Source organism: Panthera tigris, chromosome A2, assembly GCF_018350195.1.
Source record: "Panthera tigris isolate Pti1 chromosome A2, P.tigris_Pti1_mat1.1, whole genome shotgun sequence".
Classification (NCBI taxonomy): Eukaryota; Metazoa; Chordata; class Mammalia; order Carnivora; family Felidae; genus Panthera; species Panthera tigris.
Window position 1 is genome coordinate 65,035,905 of NC_056661.1, and position 16,610 is coordinate 65,052,514.

The 16,610-nt window shown below is 56.0% G+C and overlaps 1 protein-coding gene across 6 annotated transcripts in view; it reads right to left on the bottom strand.

Moving 5' to 3' along the window:
- The window catches only part of GRB10 (growth factor receptor bound protein 10), a 180,926-nt gene that overhangs the window by 45,557 nt on the left and 118,759 nt on the right, over nucleotides 1-16,610 (bottom strand). For all 6 annotated transcript variants that reach the window (XM_042963412.1, XM_042963423.1, XM_042963442.1 and 3 more), the window contains one exon: nucleotides 12,574-12,715. In XM_042963412.1, the coding sequence (XP_042819346.1) occupies nucleotides 12,574-12,715 (142 nt within the window). The remainder of the gene's footprint in view (nucleotides 1-12,573; nucleotides 12,716-16,610) is intronic.

Genomic DNA, 16,610 nt, shown 5'->3' on the forward strand with positions numbered 1-16,610 from the left:
AGGGGAGGGGCAGAGAGAGAGGGAGACACAGAATCTGAAGCAGGCTCTGGGCTGCCAGCACAGAGCCCAATGCGGGGCTCAAACTCAAACCATGAGCTCATGACCTGAGCCCAAGTCGGATGCTTAACTGACTGAGCCACCCAGGCACTCTGAATTTTATTTATTTAAGAGAGAGAGAAAGAGAGAGAGAATGCACACGAGTGGAGAAGGGGCAGAGAGAGAGGATCCCGATGTGCGGCTCAATCCCATGACTGCGAGATCATGATCTGAGCTGAAATCAAGAGTTGGTCACTCAACCAACTGAGCCCTCCAGGGACCCCAGGTTGGACTTACTTTTAAAGGAGGAAAATCAGGCTGCCAGTTGTCACAGGGACCAGGACAACTAAGGGAGAGCAAGAAATCACGAAACCCTGGCGATTTGGCTCAAACCCAGCCTGTTCTCTCCAGCCTCAGCCCCTTGGCCCCCGTCCCCATGGCCATCAGCTTCCGAGTCTGCTTGCGCACTGGCCGAGCCCACGCCACCCCCAGCATAACCCACAAAGCAGAGGGAACCTCCTGAAAGTGCAAACATGTTCTGTTTCCCTCGATCCCACACCTGCTGGAGTCTCTTTTGCATTTGGGATGAAATTGTTAGCAGATGCTAGGCCCTGACTTCCAGGCCCTTCATGAACAGCCCTCCCTCCCTCTTTCTAGAACATTCTCTGCCCTCCAAGCCAAAGAATGGCTTCTCATCCTTCAGTCCCCCTGATGGTACACTAGCTCGCAGCTTCCCTGCACGGGGAAATGTCCGAGTCACAAAAGTGACCTGCTGGTGATGCCACGCCCCTGCAGATTGGCCAGCGTTGGCTCGCAGGCCACACTGTGGGCTCCTGGGGGCAGGCCCCTGTCAATTTGGCTGCCCCAGGCCCAGCACCCACTGCCCACATACAGAAGCAGCAAAACCATGCCGAGTGGGCACAAGAAAGGAACCGAGACTGGGGGTGGGGATGTGGGACGGGCAGCACTAAGCGTCCGTATGTCTGCAAGTACGGGATTTGGAGAACGCGGTCTCGGGGCCCTGCCAGACACTGTCCCTCGGGCAATCCTCCCCAACAAGAGACCACGCTGGGGAGGCCGGTGGGCTCGGGCTGTGCTGCACAGCTCGGGAAAGCGGACCTGCGCCCCGAGGCCGAGCAGGACAGAGGTGGCCAGGTCGGGCTGGGTAAAACCAGTAAGGCAGGGCAGGACCAAGTCTTACCAGCCAACAGCAGCCAAGCACCTGGCGCGTGGAGGGCCACCCCAGCTGGGGGACAGCCGGTGTCCAGGGCCACCGTGTGCTGCCATGAGAAGCGCCCACGCCCCTCGCTCACCACAGCACAGGTGGCCACCGGGTGTGCCCATGGCTCGTGCAGGGTCAGGGCTCAGACCTTCTGACGCTCACTCTATCCTGAATATAATATTCTGCGTCTCCCTCTCTCTCTGCCCCTCCGCTGCTCATGCTCTGTCAAAAATAAATACACATTTAAAAAAAACTTTCTTTTTAACTTTTAAAAAAAAAAAAAAATAAATAATAAATAGGCCCTTGCAAACGGGTATCCCAACAGGTATACAGAGCTATAATATAAAACACTCACGACCTTAGACTAGGAATCTACCTTCTGGGAACTTCCCTAAGAAAAAGAACTCAAGAGAAAACAAAAACCACATCACCGTCACGCTGGAAAGCATTATCCATAGCACAGACAACTGGAAGAAGCCACGTGAATATCCAGGCACAGCCAAGAAAGTGTGGCCCGGTATTCGTCAGCTTCTAAGAGCGTTCTTTACTACGAGCGGGAAGAAACACGGAAAACACTTGTCGCATGTTCAACAAAAACACGTATAAAATCATATCTACCTTGACTGAAACCAGATAAGACACACACAGAGGGGCAGGCGCTGAACCAAGCTGCAGGCGGAAGGAAATAGTTGGCTTTTAATACGGCTACGATAGGATTTGCGTGGAAGGTCGCTGGTCAGAGCTGAGAGGGATTCTGAGGTTGCTGCTTCTTCCAGCACAGATGCTGATCCCACCTCCGTGGTCACGGCTGTCACTTCGTCTGTGGCCTGTCCCCACCCCTGTGGACAGGGACATCTCCTCCCATCCCCTTCCCAGCTCCTCAGGAGACAGGCTGCATGAACACACTTACCATGAGCCACAAGCAAAGAAAGTCATACGATACCCCCACCTCTACCTGCTCAGGGTGTTCCTGGTATAAACCAACCTGTAGAATCTGGGATTCTAGAAACAGGGCGAGAAACTGACACTTTGATCCGGAGAATCCGCCGCGGGATGACAATGGTGAAGCTATTTTGGGATAAGATGAAAAACCACGTTTGTCAGCAGCATTTGGGTTCCCGCTGGGGACCAGCGGAGGATGGCCCCTACAGCCTTTCCAAAGGGGCCAACATGTGTGTCCTCTTTCCCAGAGTGGCCGGGATGTGCCTTGGCGGCAGAGGGAGCAAGAGGGTGGTTCCCAGATTCTCTCTCCTGAAGGACTCCACGCAAACTTGGTTTCCTCCAGCGACACTTTGCTCGTTTGCATCGCCACCTGTCAAACTGCTTTCCCTTGTGCTCTAAGGAGCTACCCAAGAGAGGAGGAGACCCAAGAGAGGAAGCGGAGTTCTAGAAGGAACGAGAAGGCCAGACTGCAGGAGGCGTGTGCAGGGCAGGACGGTGCGCGAGGTGGCCGCGCCCGGGGTGGGGGCCTGGCTGGGAGCCGGTGGGGTGGCACTGGCTGAAAACCAGCACCCAGCCGCGGGACACAGTTTTGGGACACAGCACGAGAGCCTGGACCTCGTGTTCCAACGGCCACTGCAGAGGTCCGACACGTGCCTTTCACCTTTGTAAAGTCAGAAAACACTTTATCCTGACCTGCAGGTTACGGCCACATTTGGAGAATGCCCAGTGGGACAAGATGCCCTCGGGACTGGTTACGGGCATTCCAGAAGCACCGATGCCCAAGTTCCAAGGGCGTGACAGGCTGGATCCGCTGGACAAACACAAGCAAGGAGGAGGTGGGTGTTTATTCCCAACACGTAGGACGGGACTGTCAGGGGCAAAAGTTCATTTTCCAGCTTTACCTGTTCCCAGCAAGAGTCCCACAAGAGGAAGAATTAACAGATTCGCTGGCCAAGGAGGGTCACCTCTTGCTCTTAGATTTGGGGGAAACTCCAGGGAAAGACAGGGAGTTCACACGCTCACGTTGTGATGTTTTCTCCATCTGCCGATGCCACGGGGTATTCGATGCTATAACACAGGATCAGTTCGGGGGCTCACAGATTTAGGGAATTTATACTTTCCAAGGTACTTATAGCCCACAGAAACCTTAGCTGTGGGGATTTCACCGAGTTTCCTGACAGGACATCCCCAACACCACACGCAGCGAGACAAGTGGCCTGATCGGGTCCCTTGCTTGAATGCAGACGCGGGATGACGGGTCCCGTTAAACACTGGGAGTGATTTCAGGCTGCCTCTCCGGGGGCTCCGAGACACTCGATTCTAGTGCTACGCCCAGAGAACTCCGAAAAATGCCCTCGACAATTGGGCACCCTTTCCCAAAGTGGGTTCCGTGGGCAGCCTGTCGTGCACAAAGCGGGTCTGTGATCGGAAGCATCTGAGTAGCTCTAAGCGGCCTCCTGCCAGTGGGTTTCCTTCCCTACAGGATTTTTCAGATCCTCCCAAACCCAATGTGAAATGTGAACTTCCAGGAAGGTGACAGAATGCAATCCTCCCCCAAACAGACGTACAGGTTCTTTCCCGCAATTCCAGTAACAGGGATTCCAGAAAGCACAGGATGAGCAAAGCAGGTGCGAGGTTCTCCGTCCGCTCCGCACTGCGCAAGGGGAGGCAGAAAGCTGGGAAAGCCAGCCGCCACTCCACGACTCCGGGCTCCGACCCAGAAGGACTGACGGGGGGCCCATCCCCTGGAAGAACACGTCACAGCCTCCTGACGGGCGAGGGACACGGTCGCAGCAGCCACGGAAACTCGCAAACACAACTCAGGGCTGCTCACGGGCCCACGTTCTTCTGGTTCTTGCACAAATTCGCAAGGAAGGCGGAGCCAATCCACGGGGCCGTGACATGCTTGTTGACACGTCTCTGTCTCACTAGATGCCCCGAAGGCTCTCTGCCTCAGAGCCCACTGGAGCAGCACCTCAGCCGGGACCACCGGACAGGTGCCAAACGGGAACATCCCTGCTCCCAGGGCCTCCTGTGGTCATGGTGGCATCGTGTGCCACGGCAGAAGGAATGGGCCGTGACAGGATCTATGTGGCCCGTGGGCTCTCCTTGCTTGGTGTGGCTGAGTTCACACGTGCCCTCGGAAGGAATAAAAGGTGACGTAAACGTCCACTTTGGTTTAGTATTTCCTGTTTGTTCGGAGCGCTGCTGTGGCTCCCTGGGAAAACCATGGACTTGAAGCTCGGGCTCGCTGCTCGGACATGACCCGTCACGGCTTCTCCGTGGGACCATGACAAACACCAGGCTTTCCCAGAGTGTGAGGGGTGGCGCTGGGCTTCAGAGACCTGGGCCCGTCCCTACTGGGGCCTCTCAGCAGAAAGGGAGACGGGGCTCCCTGCGCTGCCCCCCAAGACGCCCCCAAGGGGTATCAACCATCTTTCTGTTGAGTGAAGTGTGTCGGAGAGGTAACTAGCAAAGTTCGTTACCTGGAATTTTAAAAACCAGCAGTTTATGTTCCTATAGGACGACTGGTGGCGGATGGGCAAAGAGGCAGAAATAGGGTGACGTCCCTCCATTCGAGGGAGGGGCAGGGCTCCGGTGGGGGATGGTGGTGGCAGCTATGAGGAAACAGGCAGCGAAGGCAGGAAGCCAGTCTGAGGGACAACGAGTCAACAGGGCTTTGTCTCCGCGAGCGATGGGGAAGACCTGATCCATACAGACAGACCCTCGTGTCGGTAAAGCGACTATCATTGGACAGCAGCGACTGCTCGGCCCCACTGGGGGCCCGAGCACTGTTCTCCCGGGCTCCTGTCCCAAGATGACCCTGTGGCTTCCCCAAATGTCCAAACAGCACTGGGCGGCCACCGGTCACCTGGCTCGCGATGCGTCACTGAGACCCTGGCTCCAATGTGCTCTGATCCCCGAAGGCACCAGAAAGGAGACACGGGCCCGTTTTGGAGGCGCTAAGACAAAGAGGGCTGGCGCGGCGTTGGATGAGGCTGATGAGAAGTTACTAGGCTCCAGGGTGATGCCGGCCCACCTGGGCGAATCGGATGGCGGGGCATCGCCACGCCAGCACATTCCGCGAAGTCAGCTGCACTTGGCCACGGTGGCTGCTTTTTCTGGCCAGAGACGGGCTAATGTAAGCAGCACATTCATTAAATGGTAGTTAAAGCCTTGGGAGACCCGCTTTTGATCATTAGTAATGTGCAAACCCCAATGCGAGGCAATTAATTCAGTTCCAGAAAATTAATTCTTAACAGTAAGCAGAGGGAGGAGAGCAAGTGGGAGCTAAGACAATACTCATGCCCTATCAAAAGCGGGGTTAAGTATGTGATTAATTGTGTTTGAATAACAAATGGAGAAGCCTGCTGTCCCTAAGTCACCGTGCAGCTGCACAGAAACCGTTACTGGCTGAGAGGAAGGCCATCCTAGACAGAGCCGTCCAGATGTTTCCATCGAGCTGTGAAGGCTCGCCTTAAATTCGGAAACCGAGACATTTCTAACAGCATCACTGTTCTTTTCTTAACCTGCGTTCCCGGCGTGGCTCTCCTGCCCTCCCCCCCATCCCCTCCCCCCGCCAATTCTCAGCATCTCAGTACACCTGCCTCAGGCACTCACTCATGGCTCCTGCTTCCTGCCCGTGGATCTTCCTGGTGTCCCCCGCCCCACAGCTCGACTTCACTCTGTCCGGCTGGGAAGCAGCGCGTGCCACACGCTGCCTCAGTTTCTCCCTCTGCCACGTAACAATTCGGGGCCCCTGGCGCACGGACCAGTGCGTGAACAGAGCCTTCTGGGTGCACACACAGCCACGGCTGCAGAGGAGGACACAAGTTCCTGGACACAGGACACAGGGTTGGCCTTGGCAGCTGGCCCCCCACCCCTAGACCTGCTGTTACAACAAAGTAAATGTCCTTGCAACGGCAGCCAATCACGCCCTTTGCTTCTTGAGGCCAAAGGCACCCGACGGGGCACATAAGCATGAAGTCCCTGACTTGCCGGGGCCACAGATGCCAGCGGCTGTAGGGATGCCACGTGGATGGTGTCAGAGCTGCGGGGTCTGGCGGCCTCTCCAGCGGCCTCCTCTGTCCCAGGCACGTGACAGCCCCCACCCCAGGGCCGGCTCACCAGAGGAGGGGTAGCTTCCACGAAGGAACGGAGCCTCCTGCTTGGAGAGGCCGTTCTCTCCGATGGCTGCAGTCGAGCAGAGGCTCCTGCTTACGTGGAATATGAGCTTCCTGTCTTGCTCTAACCGCGGCGCAATGAGGGCTGTTCCGGAACATGCACCGACCTGCCAATACTTCTTATTCAAAACCTTTTTAAGTAGGTTTCTTTTGTATGCTCTTTATTTTTGAGGTGGGGGGGCAGAGGAGGGGCAGAGAGAAAGAAAGAGAGAGAGAGACAGAGGATCCCAAGCAGGCTCTCTGCGTACACGAGGGGTGTGAGAATTAACTGTACGGTAACCACCATGAGACAGGCACCAGAAAACACAGACAAGGTCTTCCCGGTGGAGTCTCTCAGGACCCACATGTGGCAGCCAGTCCAGTGTCCCCCGAGGCACTGGAGGCCTCCCCCTGGTCCATCCCGGAGTGCAGAGAAGCTGTTTCTTAGGCTCTCCCGTGACCCTCTTATGGGCACACCCTTAAAGGAGTTCCATCCCTAAAGGAATCTAACGCGGCCGTCGCCACTTTACGGATTCCCTGCAGGATCTGTGTGCATTCCTGGTTCTCAGATTTTCAGTTGTCAGTTCACACAAAGCACTCATTTCCAGAGCTACTTGCTACCGGCCTCTGAGACCGAGGACCCAAGAGAAGGGCTGGGGTCTGCCCTGGGGCTGGTGGCAGGAGCCACCTCCCTACACAGCCTGGAAGGGGTGAGGGCACCTCCATTCGAGCCAGTGGCCCTGCAGGGGTGCCTGGGCAACGCGCTCTCCCGAGGAGCACGACACCCTGCATGACCTCTGGCCTCTGCGCCCAGAGAGATCGATCAGGAGACACCCACACCCACCAGTGTTGCTCAGGAACAGTCCCGAGAGACCCGCTTTCCCGGGGAAGTCACACTGACCCTGCAACTGGAGCAGGATTTTCACCTACGCAGGCCTTCTCTGCCCCACACCCTATCCTTCTGAGTCTCTCTCCAATTGGATCGGGGGTCATCAATCCAGTAAGGGGCCGGGCCTCTGGACAGCTGGGGTCAGCTGTCCCCGAGTACACAAGGCTTCCCCATGAGGGCTGGGGGATCCTCACCCAGCACCCCAGGAGGACAGCAGTGTCTGCACTAACCTCTCTCCCACGACGTTCTAGTGCAATGGAGACAGGCGGTGGCTGCGGGCTGGGGCTGAGGCTGCGGCAGGGAGCGCGAACACACCTACCAGTGTCCCTTGAAGGGAGGGGTTCACCTCTGATCACCTGGGACCTGGGCCAGGCTCCCCTCCAGCCCCTGCACCTGCAGGCTGGCTCCAGGCACATTGATGGTCACATCCTCAACTCAGATGGCCTGGCCAGGAAGACGAGCCATCTCCCATCAGGCCAAGGGCACTGTGCCTCTCTCTGGCTCCTGGGCTCTGGCTGAAGCTCAAGGAGATGCCCTTGGCCTCTGCGGGGCACAGGGCGGGCACTGCACCCTCTGTTGGACCCTCGTCACTGGCACTGAGCCAGGCACGCAGCAGGCACTCAAGAGTTGCTGTCAGATAAACGCACGCTGCACCAAGCTACGGACAGACACAAAACAGGCATGGCTCGGGGAGAAGACTGCAGTGGGTCTGATGCACTTGACTTATCAAGACACAAAGAAGGACCAATGTTCTCTCGGTCCACAGGGCACCGAGAGCAAAGAGAATGTCGTCAAAGAAGCCTGGAGACACCGTCTAGACCGTAGGATGCGATTCAGGCGTAAGGCTCAGTCTCACGGCTCATGATATTTGCTGTAACGATCACCCTTCTCCACACAACAGCCTGTCTTTTCCAAATGAGTCACCAAGCAGTTAAAAATGCCCTTGTTGATTTTTTACTGCAAAATGTCACTTTCTGGATATTGACCAAGTTTCACGACCCTCTAGGGGACAGAATGTTATCACTCAAAGATTTTCTTCGGCCTCTGCAACTCTGGTAAATGTTGGATGAGACGTTACTAAACAGCTTAATTAAGTCATTCAGATAAATTATTTGTTGTCACCAAAACGACAGAATGATGTCCTTCACAGAAGCCGTACCTTCAAACAAGATTCACTCATCTCTATAATAAACTGGAAAGACTCCACGTAAAACCACAGCCACGGGTACTAGACTCTCATGGAGTAAAGGGTTATTTCTTCCAACACGAACCACACTTCATGATTTCATTTTACCGTCCATGAACAAATACGTCCATGAACAAATACGCCTCCTTACTGGTGAAGCCATAAAGCTAAATGAAAATCACTAGACTCTGGTTTAAGATATTAACAAAGAAACCAAATGTCACTGCTTTAAAATTCACGTAACGCAATCAAACAAGCAGAAAACCTGACAAGCGGGTGTCTTAAGATGATCCCTAGAGCACGCACTAGCCTGGGAGGACCCACACAGGAGGCGCAGACGTCAGTGTCACTGGGGTTCGGAGGTGCACTGGGCTCACGGGCTCCAGATGCAGGAGACATTCCCAGTGACTCCCAACATCGGCCAGGCTGCTGACTCGACGGTGAGCAGCTCACACGGGTCAGGTCTGGGAGCAGGTGGAGGCAGGTGCGGGTATGGAGCCGGGGTGGGGCCGAGGTCACCTGTCCTGTGCTGCTTCTGTGGGCAGTGGTGCACGGCGGGCGGGTGGGCAGCGGTGGGTCCTCCGCCCCTTTATGGTGAAAGCCAGGGGGCCAACATGGGGGTGGCGGACAGCCTGTCAGGACCCCAGATCTAGGCCGGGAAGCAGAGCTGGCAGGAAGGAACAGCGACTGTCAGGGGCTGGTCCCCACACAGTGAAGTCTCATCTACACGGTTTTAAGGCTTCTGGTGGCAGAGGGGGTGGGGGTGCCAGGACGCTCACGAGAAACTCCAGGACTCTCCAGTCTCCACTGGCTCCAGCCGTGGGTTCGCACAGCACAGACTCCTCACAGCTCCCAAGAGTCTGAGACCAGGCAGGGTGGGGTTCTGCTGGGAGCCCTTTCCTGGCCCCTAGACGGCCACCTTCTCCCTACCACCTGCAGCAGACAGAAGTCGTGCACTGCTTGCTTGTCCCATAAGGGCACTGGTCCCACCGTGGGGGCCCCAGTCCACACCCTCATCTAAACCCACCTATCTCCCGAAGGCGCTCCCCTCCCCCCATGCTATCCTGGTGGGGGCAGGGCTGCAACGTGGACTGGGGGGGGGTGCCATAAACACGTAGTCCACAACATCGCCCCGACTGTGCAGACGTGGGCCGGCTCAGGCGAGGACCGGCCACAGGGAAGACACAGACCCTGACAGGGTCAGCGTGGGAGGACCTCCACGGCCTGACCAGGGGCATCTGCACCCCCAGGGATGCTGCTGAGGGTTCCCAATCCTTCCTGGCAGAGTAATGACTTCCTCTGGTTCATCACTGCCACCTACTCCATCACCTTCACCTGATGATATGACACTAAGCTCCCCGAGGGCTTTCCAGCTTCAGGGTCTGGACGCAGCAGGGCTCAAAGGTGACAGCTGAAGTTCGAGCACGGGAGGGGTCAGAAATGCCCCCAGAGTGTTGTGGCTGAAGGCTCCTCTACCCCAGGGACAGCCCCTGGCTGAATTCTCTGTGCCCTCCTCTGAGTGGAGAACCCGGCTGCCTCCCCCACCCCCGCGGGGTAACCAGCCTGCAGCTCGCATGTCTCCGGAGGAACCCCACCGGGCAGGCGACAGAACGACACCCCCAGGAGCCTGCGACCTCATCAGCGTGCCTACCGCCCCCCAGCTGTCTGTCCCGGGGTCCTGCATGCAGCCACAGGGGCTGTCCCGCCAGGCAGGGGTCTTGCGCACCAGGTGGGCGCCCCCCGCACCACGGTGGGCGGGATGCCCGTGCAGCAGACAGCACCCAGCCCACATCACAGCACTCGCTCTCCGGAGCTGGGTGCAGGGACACTGCACCTGACGCTCCTGCCCCCGAGCATCTGGCAAGGGTCGCTGGAAAAGGAAGGTGAAGGCAGGCTGCCGGGATGTTGGAAGAACAGTGTGGAACAGCGTAGCCACAGTACCTCGGGCAGGATGGGTTTCCCTTCCGCACGGCTGTTCAAACCTCTGACTCGGGGACAGGTAGAGGCTGCTTCGGACTGCCTCGCTGTCCCGAAGGGGCAATCGGCTCTCTTCTTTTCCCACGCTGGCCACGCCGTGCTCAGCCAACGAGGCGATGTGATGGGGCCTCCTGTTTATAAGGACTTCGGAAGAGCCCGGCTGGACAGGATCCAGCTGCTCCCTCTGACTTCGTGTGAAAGGAGCTGGATCACCAAGCATCCCTTCCCCTCGAGGCAAGTGGGGAGAAGGGGCCCAAACGCCTTTGACTTTGACCGTAGGCAGCGACGCCCTCACCGTCTGGGACCGAGAGGCTGTGTGTGCGGCATCTCTAGCCTTCGGGGTGACTGTGGTGTCGGTGCCCACGCCACGGGGCTCCGAGAGCGAAGGTCAGAACCTGGGGGGGGGGGGATGGGCTGCGTCCCCCTGGGCCGGTTCCAACATGAGGAGCGTGGACTTCCCACCAGTACAGCAGAGTGTGAAGCATCCTTCCCGTGTCTGCTGGGCCAGCCAGCCGGAGGGAACCGGGCGACAGAGACACAGACACCAGTGCAGACACTCTGATCCCGAGAAAAACAGCAGGCAAAATTTCCGAGTTTCCGGATTCTACTGAGAACTGGACAGCCCGTGGGGGTGGAGGCCTGCTTTCTTGCCAACCGCGGCGGGAGCCAGAAAAAATTTTCCCGGTCTTATTTTAGGACGGGTGACGCTGTAAACAAGCTGGGTGACCAATCCACAGACAGCCTGTCTAGACCCTTATTTGAAGCAGAAGGTCACCGGTGGGGCAGACGTCCCAGATGTCCTGGAGGCATGTGACGAGGAGCCGCAGCCCCGCCAGCCAGCCAGCGCTGACTCTGGGACAAGGACACTTACCTCACCTCCTGAGTGTTGATGGCGGGACCCCGCAGCCCACCCTGGAGGCACAAGGTCAGGACTCAGGAGCTGGCGAGGGAGCCTGAGACCTGAGAGGGCAGGCCTTGCGTGGTGGTGGCACGGGGTGGGTGGGTGTGCAGAGCACGGGGGGTTGGGGGGGGGAGTGGGGTGGCTATCACGCCTGAGGGCAGCAAAGGTAGGACAGTGCAGACAGAATGAAAGAGCGTGATTCTAGGAGGCAAAGAAACTTCTGGAATACACTTGGTGCAAAGAAAGATTATCAAGATCCCAGGAGACACTTGGCGTAATGGCTGAAATCAGAAGTTCTGGATCCTGACGTCAGCTCCAAGCCAGCCTCACTGCTCACACTGGGGGTTCATGCCCAGCCCCACCACACACACTGGGGTCCCGCCCAGCCCCAACAATTACAGCTGGGTTTTAGTTTCCAACTGAAAACGGAGAACATTTGTACCTGACTCTTAGGGGTGTTCTGAGGAGTAAGCGAACAAATAAACATGGAAACTACTTAGAACAACAGCTGGCATACAGGGATCACTCCGTGAACGTTAGAGGTTACTGTCATCATGATATTTACGTCCCCCCCAACACACACACACAGTATAGCCTCACTGGGTCTCCCTCCCAGGCCTGCAACCCATTGCGGCCCAGGCCATGCCAACCTGGACGGGCGGAGCCACCAGCCTGTTTCTCTGACGAGCTGACCACTGACGATGCAACGCTGGGTAAGTTATTGAAGCTTCCTCTCAGAGGACAATGGCTATATGATATCCAGCTCACGGTGCTACTTTTAAGGCAGAAACCTGTTAGTTTAAACAGGTGGCTGTCATCTCCTGGGTCAAAGTTTTTCTGCCTTGCACAGATCATATTCCAGATCAGGAATATAATACGGAAAGCCTTCAACTACGCTCAAGTTCAGGTACCTGAGGAACGCCTCACTTATCCAGAGTTCCTGGCCAGTGAAGATGATGTGGCAGGGGAATTCTTTTCAGGGAACGAAATAAAACTTGTTTTTTAGCACCAAGTTGTTTTCTTAGTCACTTTTATGAGGCTCCTTCCGAAACACGTAGATACATCTCTGACTTAACAAATGGAACTCGGGCCAATGAATCAGAAAGCTTTATAAGGCAAAAATATAGTAGCAAGAGGAAAAGAATGAAAAGATCCCACAATTACCCTACCCTCCCTTCTGAAAACAATGAGCCAGCACATCTGTCCTCATCCCACAGCCCAGTGGCCTGCCACTCGAACCCGGGACCGCACGCTCACCTGTTTTGCAGCCGCCTGGCTGGGAGGTAAGGAGCCCCTCGTCAGCAGCGGGGGGCTTCCGGGGCCGCAGAGCTCGGGGAAAGGGTTAGGGATGGCCGGCAGAGACGAGGTTCTGAACTGTTCACCCTCTTCCTGCAGGCGTCTGGGAGGAGAGACACAACCGCTCATTAAAAGCTGCCATCCCCCGACACAACCCAGCAGTCCCACGTCCGGGGGTGTCCCCAAGGAAACTAAAGATGGACTCACTCCTGTGTTCCCAGCGCGACTGGTCACATCAGTCCCCTGGGGGGTCCACCAATGCGGGAATGGATAAACAAAACATGGTCTATCCACATGAGGGGACACTACTGAGCCCGACCGAGGAAGGGAATTCTGACGCACGGTGACAACCAGGATGAACCCTGAGGACACTGTGCTGGGTGAAATCAGCCAGTCACAAAAGGGTGGATCTTGTACAATCCTACTTCTGTGAGGTACCTAGGGTCTCCAGGCCCCTAGCTAGTACAATGGAAAATGCCAGCGACTGGTGGGAGGGGAACGGGGAGTCACGGTTTCACGGGGACAGAGCGTCGCTTCTGCAGGATGAGCAAGTTCTAGAGATACAACGGAAGCATAGGCACCGTCACGAGATGGCGCACTTAAAAACGGCTGCGTGTTGGGGCGCCTGGGTGGCGCAGTCGGTTAAGCGTCCGACTTCAGCCAGGTCATGATCTCGCGGTCCGTGAGTTCGAGCCCCGCGTCAGGCTCTGGGCTGATGGCTCGGAGCCTGGAGCCTGTTTCCGATTCTGTGTCTCCCTCTCTCTCTGCCCCTCCCCTGTTCATGCTCTGTCTCTCTCTGTCCCAAAAATAGATAAAAAACGTTGAAAAAAAATTTAATAAAAACAAAACAAAAAAAAAAAAAACGGCTGTGTGCATTGTACCACAACCAAGAGTTTTGCTTTCTGTTTTTTTCCCCCATTCTCAGACTCAAAGGGTACAGATTCCCTCACCCATTAAACAGCTGGGGAGGACGTTTAATGCTCCAAGGGGCGCCTGCGGGGCTCAGTTCGCCAAGCATCCAACCTCAGCTCAGGTCATGGTCTCACGGTCTGTGAGTTCGAGCCCCGTGTCGGGATCGCTGTTGTCAGCACAGAACCCGCTTCGGATCCCCTGTCCCTGTCTGTCTGCCCCTCCCCCACTAACACTCTCTTTCTGTCTCTCTTAAAATAAATAAACTTTAAAAAACACAAAACAAAACAAAAACCACGCTCTGTGCATGACACATCCTAGACGTCTTCTCCAAGCAACTCATGGATTCTGTTCCCTGAACACTGAAGTGTGAAGACGTTCTGCGAGTAAGAGCGCTTTCACGAGAACAGCTACGTTCGATGGCCCTGAAGCCAGCACTCGTCCAGACACGTGAAAACGTGAGAAGAGGCTCCCCCGTGTCCTCGTCTGGGCTGTGGGATGAGTGCTTGGTTACACAAAAAAGGCTGTTGGCACCGAATCGGAAATAAAGGCCGCGAGCAGCCATCCTCCCCAGGACACGGAAGCCTGTCTTCCCGTCACAGCCACTGTGGAGCGAGGACCAGGCGGCCTACTTGTTGGCATTTCCTCCTAAGAACGCAAAACCCACTCGTCATACGGCAAAGCCAAACACACACAGGGTGACGAATCAGATGCAGTTATGAAACCAGAAGAATAAAGTTCAAAGTCGAAGGACAAACAGCTGCAAAGTGCCCCCTCTGTTTCCTTTCCCGGGGTCCTGCGGGGGCTTCCTGTCCACACTGCCGAGGCTTCCCCGGGAGCGGAGCCCCTGTCCTCCGGAGGGCAACACTGTCCAGACGCCCACCTGAGCGGTGGCGTGAGCCCTGCTGCCGCTCAGTATCCCTGGTCCTCCATGACATAAGCCTCGAGAAGCCCTTGTAGGCGGAGTCTTCCAAGAATTTTTTGGACTCCTTTTACAGTGCGACGAAATTAACGATCCATTCGCTTTCTTGGGAGTTTTGCCACTAGAGAACTGCAGCGATCACTTTACAGGTTCTCTGTTTACCAAGCGATCCTGATGCGGGAGGGGCCCGCCCAGCCTTTCCACGGGGACCAGGATGCACCCATCTACGGCGTGCACGCTCCTGGGGCGGGAATGGGGTCAGTGCCGGGGGGTGCCGCGGCCCCTCTGAGGCGCCCCCATAACGTCCCAGAAAGCAGATGTGCGTTGTCAGTGAATCCCACTCTTCCCACACCAGCCTCTTTCACGGTCAAGTGCCTGGCTCTCTCGCTGTCCCTTGTCCTACGGAGCAAGAGAGGAGGAGGAGAGCCCCGACGACCACTGACCGGGGACTCTCCTGAAGCACAAGGATAAAAGTCTGTTCCGAGTCATATACAAGATGCCAATGTTCTGATGCTCTAAAGCTCCCAGAAACTTCTCTGAACAGGGTTGTTCTGAAAACCTTTAAAAGCGGTGTGTTCGGGGGGCACGTGGGTGGCTCAGTCGGTTAAGCTCTGACTTCAGCTTAGGTCATGATCTCACGGTTCGTGAGTTCGAGCCCCAGTTCAGGTGAGCCTCTCTTCTCTCTGCCCCTCATGGGATTCTCTCTCTCTCTCTGCCCTTCGCTCACTTTTACCCTCTCTTTCTCTCTCAAAATGAATGAATGAATGAACGAATGAAAGCTGTGCTTTTTAGGGCAGTGTATGGTACTGTACCATTATACATTATACATTTGTCCAAACCATACAATGTCCAACACCAAGAGCGAACCCTCAGGTAAACCACGGACTTTGGCTGACGACGTGTCCACGCAGGCTTACCAACTGTGACAAAGGTACCACCTGGTGGGGAATGTGGGTAATGCAGGAGGCTGTGCATGTGTGGGCAAGGGGATACATGGGAGACATTTAGAAATTTCTCTCAATTTTGCTATGAACGTAAAACTGAGCTTTCAAAAATTCGTCTTTATTAAAAAACAAAACAAAACAAAAACAGACATCATGCTAAGTCAGCAAGGCTGGACACACAAGGGGGTCACACCCTGTAGGATTCCCTTTTGATGCAGCAGCCAGAACAGGTGAATCCGTAGCAACAGAATGCATGCAAACTGGTGGTTGCCAGGGGCTGTGGGAAGGGGTGTGGAGACACTGTTTAACGGGTATGGGTTTCCTCTTGTGCAGGGAGAACATTCCAGAACTAGGTAGAGGTGGTGGCAGCTCAATGCTGGGGAGTCTACTAAATGCGCCTGAATTGTACACTTTAATTTTTTAATGTTTGTTTATTTTTGAGAGAAGAGTACAAGTGGGGGGGGGGGAGGGGGGGGAGAGAGAGAGTGAGACAGAGAGAGAGAGAGAGAGAGAGAGAGAGAGAGAGAATCCCAAGCAGGCTCTTTGCGGTCAGCACAGAGCCCAATGCGGGGCTCGAACTCACGATCTGTGAGATCATGACCTGAGCTGAAATCAAGGGTCGGACGCTTAACCGACTGAGCCACTCAGGTGTCCCTGAATTGGACACTTGAAGTGATTAATTTTATGTGATGTGAATTTCACGTCAATACGTTATTCTTAAAAATTAAAAGGACAAGAAAAGTCCCACGTTGGCTTCCCAGCAGTGCGCAAGCATTGGCCACGGCAAAACGAGGGACACTACACGAGGCCGGAGAACGTCCCCGCTCCAGAGGCTGCGTCCCTGCCCAGTTATGGAGCGAGACGCGGAAAGGGGGCGAAGATGCAGGGATGTTGGGGGTCGGGGACGAGAACGGCCAGGCCTGGGCTCCGCCGCCTGCCTGGGCTAGAACGCGCTCCCTGCTTTCCCTGCTGTCAGCTTCCTCAGGATCAGCCGGCCCAGCTGCAGCCTCTTCCAGGAAGCCCACTTCTTCTTCCCCAGTGTCTGCTCTGCACCTGCCTCTGTCTGTGCCCCACACCCCACTCTGCGGGTCTCAGACACAGTGCCATACCCAGTGGGTTCTGAGCCGGTCAGGACCCCTCCACCTGGGTTTGCATCCGGACTCCCTACTCACCACGTGTGGGCCTGTCACGCCCCCCAGTGCCTCAGTTTCCTCACCTGGGCA